The sequence below is a fragment of the Nicotiana tabacum genome, chromosome 3 (genome assembly GCF_000715075.1).
Source record: "Nicotiana tabacum cultivar K326 chromosome 3, ASM71507v2, whole genome shotgun sequence".
NCBI lineage: Eukaryota > Viridiplantae > Streptophyta > Magnoliopsida > Solanales > Solanaceae > Nicotiana > Nicotiana tabacum.
In genome coordinates, this window is record NC_134082.1 from 14677796 (window position 1) to 14689045 (window position 11250).

General features: G+C 29.7%; 1 protein-coding gene across 1 annotated transcript; it reads right to left on the reverse strand.

Annotated features, from left to right (window-relative positions):
• Positions 1–9402: 9402 nt before the first annotated feature.
• On the reverse strand, positions 9403–9933 carry LOC142175716 (pectinesterase inhibitor-like). Its single transcript, XM_075242697.1, has one exon. The coding sequence runs from the start codon at positions 9931–9933 to the stop codon at positions 9403–9405; it is 531 nt and encodes a 176-aa protein (XP_075098798.1).
• Between the last annotated feature and the right edge of the window lie 1317 nt (positions 9934–11250).

Consider the following 11250-nt stretch of genomic DNA (forward strand, 5'->3'; position numbering starts at 1 on the left):
GATTATTTGGAGATTATAAGGATTATGCTATTTCAAACAAGTGATGAGTAAATTCGTGAAGGTGATAGGGGAAACAAGTCAAAGAAAATGAATTTTCGTCCAAATTTGGCATGTTGGGAAAAAATATGGTCCGAACGTTAATACCCGATATTTATGGACTAGTACCATACAAGGTACCACATGACCATGATAGTAAGGTATATAAGTATGTTAAAAGTGAGTAGTATTTAAGTAATTTGAGATAATTCTTAATTATATGGATAATTGGGTAATTATTAATTAATGGAGGATTAACAAATTAATTAAGGAATTAATTAAGACATTTGGATAGAATTCTTGAAGCCCAACGTGGAAGCCCACTATACACATATAATGACTCTTGAATTAAGTGGTAAGGTGGCCTAATTAGGCAAGGGTGATTCATTTATGTGGGGTCCACTCAATAAGATAAAAATTCCATCTTTCTAATTCATTAAAGAGAGATAGAATAAGAGATTCAACAAAGATTTTATATGAAATCTTCAACAAGCTAACAGATGGAGTTCCTAACTTTGAGAGAACTTCTAATCTCATTAAAGTATGAAGCCTTCTTAATGAGATATTTGTTTGGTGATGCTAAGCTTAACAGATTTTTCCCTACTCCGGTCTTGCCGTCACGTGTTTTATCGCGATTGTCGTATGTTAGAAGGATTGTCAAGAGAATCAGCCCAGGTATGTTAAGGCTATCCATTCTTTCTTTTGGCATGATCTATACGACACAAACGAAGTGAGCAAATGCATAATTTCCATAAACAACTATATTCATAGAAATGCTAGAGATTCGTTTGTTCTTGATTCTCCATGTGTCATATTATTCTATCATCTGTTCATGGGTCTCAGAAAAATACGTAAGTTGAAAAAGTTTATTTTATGATATTATTCAAAGGCATAATGGTCTTATGACACTCCAAGAGATTTTATTGACGTACTTCTCATGCATTGCATTCATGTACATTGAACCATGATCAGATGGCGTTATATACATACACATACACACATATGTATATGTACATATACATATATATATATATATATGGGATATGAGAAAATATTACGGTGTTATATACGCACCACCACCTGATCAGCTGGTATACGTTGATGATTTTGCCCACAGTGGCCGAGATGATATGATGGGATACCCTTAGAGGCTTGATGATGTTATGAACACATATACCCATGCATGGTATGATATTTATACTCATATGCATGACATTATAAAAATAAAATGATTCACAAAGCTATGCAAACGTACATGTCGAATCTTTTACTCCATGTTTCTCTCACGTCTATTATTTACTGGTTTTCATTCCTTACATACTCGATACACGATTTGTACTGATATCCCTTTTGTCTGGGGACGCTGCGTTTCATGCCCGCCGGTCCCGATAGACAGGTCGAGAACCCTCCAAGTAGGCTATCAGCTCAGCGAAAGATGTTGGTGCGCTCCATTTGCTTCGGAGTTGCTTGTTTGGTTAGCATGATTTAGATGTCTATTGTTTGGTATGGCGGTACTCTGCCCCGACCTTTATGAAAATTATGTATTCTTATAGGCTTGTAGACAGATATCATGTATGTAAAAGATTGTATGGCCTTGTCGGCCTATGTTCAGTATACGAGTGGTTATTTTGGCCTTGTAGGCCCGTATGTCTTATGTATAACTTGGTATCACATGTTGTATTCTACTTATATCACGGCAGCCTTCTGGCTCAGTTATTTATGATAGTATGACATGTAAAGATACGTTATATTGGTACTCGGTTAAGTAAGGTACCGAGTGCGCATCGCAACCCATCAGTTTGGGCCGTGACAGGTTTTGAGCCATATTAATCTATTCATAATTTTCTCTTATCATTAATTAGAACTTTCCAAGCTTGCGTTTTCTATGAAATCTTCCTTCTAATAATATTTGCTCTTAAAATCATATTTTTATTATTCTTTCAAACAGAAATGCATAATACTTGCATATCTTTTATGCAAATCGTATATATATTGACGCATAATTATTAAAAAAAAAAGGGTATATTTGTGTACATTTCGGTGTATGTATTATGTATCTGATGTATAATTTATGTATACCTTATGAAATTTGTATATACTTTATGTATTTGCCATATAAAATATAGGGAAAATGTCCAAATTTGTCCCTCTATAATTGTATATTGTTTACATGTGTCCCCCATTATACTTTTCGTCCATTTCCGCTCTTGCCGTTAACAAACTTTTCAGATTTGCCCCTAACCCTAACATCCCTACACTATAGCAGCTACCCCTTAAATTTTTTCCCATGTCAGCTACCAAATTAGATGACACTATGTCATTCACCACATAATGAGTCAAGATATGGGGCCATTCACCGATCCCTAATTTTAATACCTGATTCCCATTTAAAATCCACTATTTTCCAATCTATACCCACCTAGTCTCCTCCAAATCTGTTCATTTTCCATTTTTACTTCTATTTTTATTTCATTTTCTTCCTCTTTTTCTTTACATCTCTTTCTTCCTCATCAAAACACCACGTCATCTCCTTCACACCATTTTCACCAGAACAAGAAAATTAAACAAACAATCTAAGCTAAAATGAAATAACATGATAGTAAATTAAATTTTTAAAATTTTGAATTAAATTCATGTGTTCGTTGCTGGGTCAGATTCAAGTAAGAGACTTGGAAGTCCATTATTGAAAAATTAGCATTAAATGTGATTCATCGGCTTCACCATTGTTGAGCTTTAAAAGTTCCAGATTTGAATATTTCTTTTGAAACTGGTAGCAGTTTGAAAATTTTGTATCAATCTTGTGAGAATCATTTCTTGAATTAAGGAAAGAAAGTAAAATTAAAAAAGGAATAAAAAAGAAAAAATGGTTAGAAAATTCTGGGTGAATGAAGGGTGCTGGGGGTGATGAGGACGACGCGTGTGGTGGTGTGGCCGTGTGGGGGAGGGGTCTAAGGCAGATTAAAGTCCCTTCCTTTTCACTTGTTTGTTTCTACGTGCACCTTTTTATTTTTTTAATATGACATAGCAGCGGACATGAAAAAAAATTGGAGGGGTCAGCTGCTACAGCGTAGGGCCATTAAGGTTAGGGGCAAATTTGAAAAGTTTGTTAACGGCAGGGCGAAAATGGGTGAAAAGTATAACGGGGACACATGTAAACAATATACTATAGTAAAGGGGTAAATCCAGATCTTTTCCCTAAAATATATACTTTGTATATGTGAGGAAAATATTATTTATTATTCAATATCTATTTTATGTACAAACAGTAACAAAAATTTATATTTATATGCTTATATATACCATTATTATTCCTTATGTATAAATATACGATAAAATAAATTTTAAAACTTAATATTATATAAATAATAGTATTAATTAACCTTTTTATTGATTGAATTCTTTTTGTGACATAAGATTCTCGCTCAAACAATGGGATACTATACCTACACGAAGAAATTATTTTTGGATTGAAATAATCCTCCTAATACGTTTCCATTTATATGTTCTTATTTTTAGGAGTATTGATTATTTTTAGGAAACTGAATGGGTTTGGATGTTTTTTTAGGAACTTAATGCTTTGAATTTTTTGTTAAACATGATTATTGATCCATGTTTATAGCTTTCTGCCAAGTAATATATTTATTTAGCTGCCATGTCATGTAAAATACCTTCTGCTGCTAGGTTTTTGAAATTTTTCTTAAATATTGTCTATTTGTGTTTTTTTTTTGTTGCTCCGTAGATGTCTCTCGGTAATAATGACCTATAGTAGGTTTAATATTTGATGTTATTACGAAATTAATTAGGATTTAATTAGAAGGCTAATAGAATACACATGTAAGTCAAAACCTCACAAGATGACGAGAGAAAGAGAAATTCATTAAATAAAACCCTTGTCAGGGTTCCTACTATATTTTCGGAAGAGTGTACAATCATATCACTTATAAAAAAAAATTTAAGTAAATTCTTGATAAACATTAATAATTGATATACCGGTAAAAAGGGTAAAATTACGAGTTTAGGTTCACTATCTTGTAAAAAAGATCTTTTTACTTTTTATAACTTAAATTTGTTTGAAACCTTCCCCCTCCCCCCACCCCTTCCCCTTCCCCCTTTTCCCCCTTTGCATTCCGAAAGATGTGATGTATATGCCACATAAGTTTAGGGGTCATTTGGCTGGAGGTATTAGAAAAAATAATGCAAACATTAACTCTATGTATTACTAATACCTTGTTTGCTACATTTTTTCAATATATGTATAATTAATACTTATATTTGTTATACATAATACTTGGTATTATCATATGTATAAGTAATGTATAAAAAATCATGGCATCAGTAATACCAAGGCTATTAATGCATGCATTAGTATGGTTAAAGATATAATTGTCCTTAAAGTCCCTTAAAGCTAGAGAATAGGAGTGCATTTTTGTAAATAACTATTTTTCTTAAAAATTGTGCAATGCATTATAATTTTAATACACCACATCAAAGAGTAAATAAGAAATAATATCTGCATAACTAATGCTTGCATTACTAATTCATACATTACTAATACACCTTATTCCGCACTATTCTTATACAACCTACCAAACTTGGAATTTGTCAAGAACAATTCTGTTGGCTGCACCAAAATCAACCCAGGCTTTAGTGCCGGGTGGAGAGGGATTAGAAATCATAATGGTGAACTGTTAGCTGCTTATGCAATCCCTTTTGGTACTATCACAAATAATATGGTAGAATCATTGGCTTCGAAGACTAGATTAGATTGGTGTGTGGAGAAAGGATGCAAGATCATATCATTGTGAAAATTGACTCTTTGTCATTGTTAACTGGTTGCTTGGAAAACTAAAAATTTCATGGAAGTTAATCGACAGAATTCTAGATTTGAGACACAAACTCGAACTTAACTACGAACTTCGTCGCTAATTAGTTGCTAAATCGCTAGTAGCTAGCATAATATTTTGAAAATCTGACGCTAAATGAGATTAGTGATAAATTTTTCAGTTTAGCTATATAATTTATCCGTCGCTCAAATATGAGTTATGGAGGATAGGATAGTAGCACTTACTATAGAGAAAGAAATAAGGTTGTTGATATCCTATGTAATTATGACTTGAAAGTTAGACCTATGATATGATTTCACAATCTGCTACAACTACGAAAGGAGACTAGAAAAGAATACAGAATGGACATATTGGAATTCCCTTTATTTAGAAATGAAATAATCCAAGCATACCATCTATCTGGACAGAAGCCTAGATAGAAGATATCAATTTAATGTTCCTTGATGGTAATACACAAATAGGCACTCAAACTTAGTCTTTACTAGCAAGTATGCCATCAATTAATGGGTATGCACAAGTAGATACATTAATTTGTATAAAGTTGAACACGTAAACACAAACGTTACACATAAATTTTGGAGATAATTAGATGATCATTTTGTAAGTTGGAGTGTTTAACTAACAAATTATAGATCAGAATCACAAGCATCAGAATCACAAGCATTTGTAGCACGGGATTTGAGAAATTTAGCCACTCCTGTCCTTAGATACCATGAGATGAGAATGCAGACCTCCAAGAAAGGTTAACCCAAAATTTAAACCACCAAATGTGCCATCTCATTACCCTTTTATGGTAATCTTACAAATTTAATCTATACTATATTAAAAGTATGAATACTCTTAACGAAATAACGTTCGCCTATTTTACCCTTTTAAAATAAAGTTCACATTAGACAAAATAGTCATGTGACATGAATCAACTAAAATTTTGGGTATTAAATATTTTCTTATTTGAATCATTTAAAATATCCTAATATATTTAGAACTTTTGAAGTTTACTATAAATATACAACTTTGACTTTTTCTACACCTTTTTACCCGGAAAAAACGTATCTTAGGAATTTGTATTTAATTTTAATTCCTTCAAAATTGCGTAAGAAGGAATAGGTATCTGTTATTGTTATGAGAAAACTTTTCTTGAAAAATTTGCTACTTTATCAAGCAGTAAAAGAAAAAAGAGCCTTTGAAAACTTTCTCTTCCTTTATGGTAACCAAAAGATAGCAAAACAACATTCTATGATTATAACACTATTTCTTTTATGTCAAAGTATCAAAATAATTTTTTTACGAAAAACAAAAAATATCCTAAATGCAAATAAAAACTATATCTTTTCAAGAAGGGACGAAATAATCCTCAAAGTGTTTAATAATTTCTAATTTAAATAAAAAAGTCATATATTGAGTATAATTACAATTTTATCTAATATGAAATGTACTTACGAAAAGTAAAAAAAAGTCCATCTACAAGTTAAAAGAAAAAAAATAAAACATTCCTAAATTTCTAACGTAAATAAAAGAAAAGTAAACAAATTGCATTCCTAAAATTCACACATAAATAAATGAGAAAAATATGTTTTCAACTAGGAATTAGATTTTTTTCAATTCCTAAAATCAACGCTAAGTAAAGAGAAAAATATCTTTTCAACAAGTAAGCAAATTGTAACTAAAGAGAAAAATACTTTCTTAGAAAAGAAATTCTAACTACTTTTGTTATGGGATTTTTTTTTCGGGAATATTGATCCTTATCAAATACTAAAAACTTAGGAGTCTTTTCTTAACCCTTTTTATTTATGTTTTGAATTTTAGAGATGTTATATGTTTAATTTGAATGCAATCTAATTTTATCTCAAAAGGTGTCAAATTCATTCTAATTTGATGTAAGAAACGAACCATCCTTAACTTTCTATAAAATTATGGCCTTAGAGAATATATTCGCTTTTTTAATCCTTTAAAAACAGATTCCATATTAGATAAAATAATCATTTTATTATTTTCTAATATTTAGAAGTTCAAAATCAAATATATTTTTTAAAAAAATCTTATTTAAACTATGTAGAATGTCCTAATATTTAGGACTTCAAATTCAATTAAAATTTACCTTACTTCAAATCAAATTCAATCAAATTCACCTTACTTCAATTCTTTCCTTAAACCAGCATTTATATGCTTGTGGACATGCTTTTAGAGTTTAATGCGTATTCTTAGCCTCCGATGTATATAATCGTTAGTTTCTTTTTCTTTTTCAAATATGTTCAATAATTAATTAGCTAGAAGACATCACCAATGCATGTTAAGTTTTTTCCTTTTTTTTTTTACTTTTAAAGAGTATATAATTTAACTTTCGGTATAAATTTTTAGAAGTCAGAATTTTCCGTATTTAAAAAATAAATTAATTTACATCCATAATATGTAAAATTCTAACTATAAATGATATTTAAATTTTAAATAAAACTAATATACTTGGAAAAAAAATAGAGGAGAACACGTTTTTAAACTTGTAATATCTTTTGTCATAAAAATAGCTTAACCTCATTTTTCTACATAAAATATTTATTTTAGAATCTTGATAAATTAAAATTATAATTTTATTTTTGTATTGTCTAGAAAAATTGAAAATTGATTTATTCCTTACACGATGATTAGCATAAAGTTTCTATACTTCATTTATACCAACTGAAAGACTGTGCGCTTAGTTGCGTTAAAAAAAAAGTTTGTCCTAAATTGACAATTAATTAAGTAATAACTATTTTATTGTATTATGATATTATTAATAAAGGAAATGTTGAGTGAGATATAATAACATAACATATTTTATATCTTATATAATAATGATAATAAAATCTCTAAACTCCAAATACCATATAACTAATTCAACCAAATATCATCTTATAGTGAATTCAGCTATTGTATAGATGTAATAACATTCATTTTGATCATTTGAACAAATATCACATTTAGTATAACATCAATTGCTAATTTTTAATAATTTATTCTTCTTACACAATTTATATTAATTGACGTGATATACACGTGCAACACACGTACACTAAAACTAGTCTAAATAAAATGAAGGAAAAATAATTTATTTAGAATCCAATAAAATTCTTAATGATCTTAAAATTTTGTACGACTCGAGAGATTCCTCTTTTAGACATTAAAAAAGTAAATTAACAAATATAAAATCTTAAACAATTTAGGTTTCTTACTTCAATTTTGAATTAATTTTCCATCATATATATATATATATATATATATATATATATATATATATATATATATATATATATATATATATATATAAGCTATATTCGATATTAGCACGACTGCATCACTCATACACACGAAGAGGTTAAAAGTCAACGATAAGGGTGTACAAAGGAAACCGACAAACCGTACCAACCCGATAATCCGAGTCAAATTGAGAAAAAAAATCCGACTATGGTTTGGTTTGATTTGGTTTGGTATTGGAAAAAAAACCCGACCATATTTAGTTTGGTTTGGTTTTAACTAAAGAAAGTCTAACCGAAACCAAACCAACCCGACATTACATATATAGAAATTTTAGATATATTTAATATATAAATATACTTATTGTGATGTAATTTATAAAGATTTCTTATTTTTTTTTTGTAATTTTATCTTTTAAGGTATTATTTCAAGGTTGGACTTAGAACTTTTTAATGTTCCAATAACTGTTATAGCCATTAATATTAGTAAATTAAATAAGGCTAACAAAAGCCAAACCAAAATCAAATCAATACTAATGCTAACAAAAGACAATCAATTCAATACTACGAACGAGAATGTATTGAATATCTATTTTTCTTTTTGCAATATTCAGATAAAAATGCATAACCTATTTTTATTTTTTCTTTAGCGTTTAATCATGTAATTAATACTCCTTTATTAGTCTACTTATTTTAGGATGACTTAGTACTTTTAAATAATGTTTATTTTATTATGGCTTTTTAATTAGAAATATTTATATTACATAATTTTATTGTCTTTATTGTTGAATATTTTAGGATAATGTCATGACACATCTCATATTTTGTATTATTTTCTTGGAAAATACTTTATATAGTTGTATCTTACTAGGATTAAAAAAATATTTTGAGCGTAAGTTACATGTTTTGCTCTACGAAGATTTTACCAGAAAAAACCCGAATAACCCGAAAATCTGAGAAAATCCAAAAAAAATGAGTTTGAAAAACCCGAATTTTATTGGTTTGATTTGGTCTTTAGATTTAATAACCTGATACAATTGGTTTGGCTTGGTAATTGTAAAATCCGAACCAACCCTACCGGCCTATGTACACCCCTAGTCAACTATTTAAAAGACAATTTCATCTGATTAATTAAGTAAAAAAAAAGAAAGAGAATTACAATGGAGATAAACAAGTAACTAGAAAGAAAAAGAAAAAAAATCGTTCCCCGTGAATTTTTTGAAAAACCTAAAGGGACAATTTTTTTTCTAATTTATTAATTGGCGTTCTTGCCATAACACAAGACAATGCATTTATTAATTTTTGGGCGATGTCGAATTAGAAAGAACATCTGCAGCAGCGACAACAATACTACCAAGAAATCCTAGGTTCTCATTGTCCTTAGTAAGAGTTGACACATAATTACCTGGTACTTTTTTAAAAGTATTCTCACAATTTGATGCATCTTCCTCTACTATATTTCCTGCTGTGTTTACATTACTGTATTGACCTTGTATCAAAAACTCCTCTGCAGCTTTTAAAGCATCAACGGCTGCTTGGTAATAATTCAAACACAATGAATATATCACTTTTAGGTTACCGTCTTCTTTTTGATCTTGAAAGGTGTCAATCTTTGTGATTGTTCCCGAGGCGTTTGCCACGGCTGAGTTTAGGGCCTCTTGTGTCAACTCATGAGGACTCCTATGAGGATTTAGACCAAAGACTTCCAAACAAAACCTTGGATTTTTTGATTTGATACATACTTGGGACAAGGGGTTACTTGTACTTGGTGCTATTAAGGAAGAAATAATTAGACATAATACTAAGGAAGAAGAAGATGTTGCCATTGTCTTGTTAATTTCTCCTTTTCCTGTTTTGATTGTTGGATTTTGTAATTTTGATTAGGGTAAAATTTGAATGTAAATCTCGAGATTATTGTGTGCATTAATGTGGGATAAAATTGTTCATTTAGTACAATTGATTAAGTTTCTATATATGTTCATTTTTATGCCATATTTAAGACTTCCCATTTGAGTAGTAATCTTCCAATTTATTTTTCTCTACATAAATAATCTAATTTTGGTATCCATTTGCTTTGGTATGGGCAAAATATAACTCTTAAATGCATTACCTAACTAGGACTAAGGAATGAGATTGAACGTCATTTCAAGTCGGTATATGATCGTTTACTTTGACTTTTAGTCGATTAAGGTGTATGTATTGAAACTGATGTAATAAATAAACGCATAATAAACAACTAGTATTAGTACTCGCGCGATGCGCGGATAATCAAAAATAATCCTAGTAAATGTTCTATAAAAAATAATGATACTATGCAATTTGTTTGATATGAATGTTCCACGAAAAATAATGATGCTATATAATTTGCTTGATATGAAATATGTGCTTAAGGGAATATTTTTGTAGCAACTGCTCATGATATATTGCAGTGCATTTTTTTAAAGTTATCCTCTGTATTGAGTCAATGATGAAGGAACATGAATTATGTCAAACATTAGCTTATTCAGAATCAAAATGTATGCGGCAATGCATATGCAAAAACTGATTTCCTGCTAAGGCTCTCTCTTTATTATTGTTTGGCATTTGTGGTAATTAAAACTTCTTACTCTTTCTACCATTCCACAGGCTTTGTCTATTAGCCTAACATTGTCTAAAGCCAAAGTTGAGGCAGGAAAGAGACATGTCAATTGCGGGAAGCTGATAAATTTAGCTATTCAAACCATAGATGAAGCCGGTAGAAGGGTTGATTATGCTGAGGTGAGAACTTAAACAATAATAATATATTTCATATGGATATAAATAATAGAATACTAACTGGGAACTCAATCTGTTCTCAATATCAAAAATTGATGGAACCCCTGTAATTTTCAGTTTCAATTTATGCTTGATGGTCTTAATTTTCAGATTGTTTGGTCCAACCAAAAAGTTTTTCATAAAGTACAATCTCATTTTATGTATTTTTGTTTTGAAAATACGCATGACAGCTCTTCCAATAGTTGCATGAATTCGATCTCCCTAAAATAAAAAATGTGAAAAAAATTTAAGTTAGTAAGGCGCATAAGTTGAAGAAAATACATCACAACTCGAAAAAAATAACAACATGTAAAAAAGTATGCACTTTTTCATCTTGAATAATTAATTCA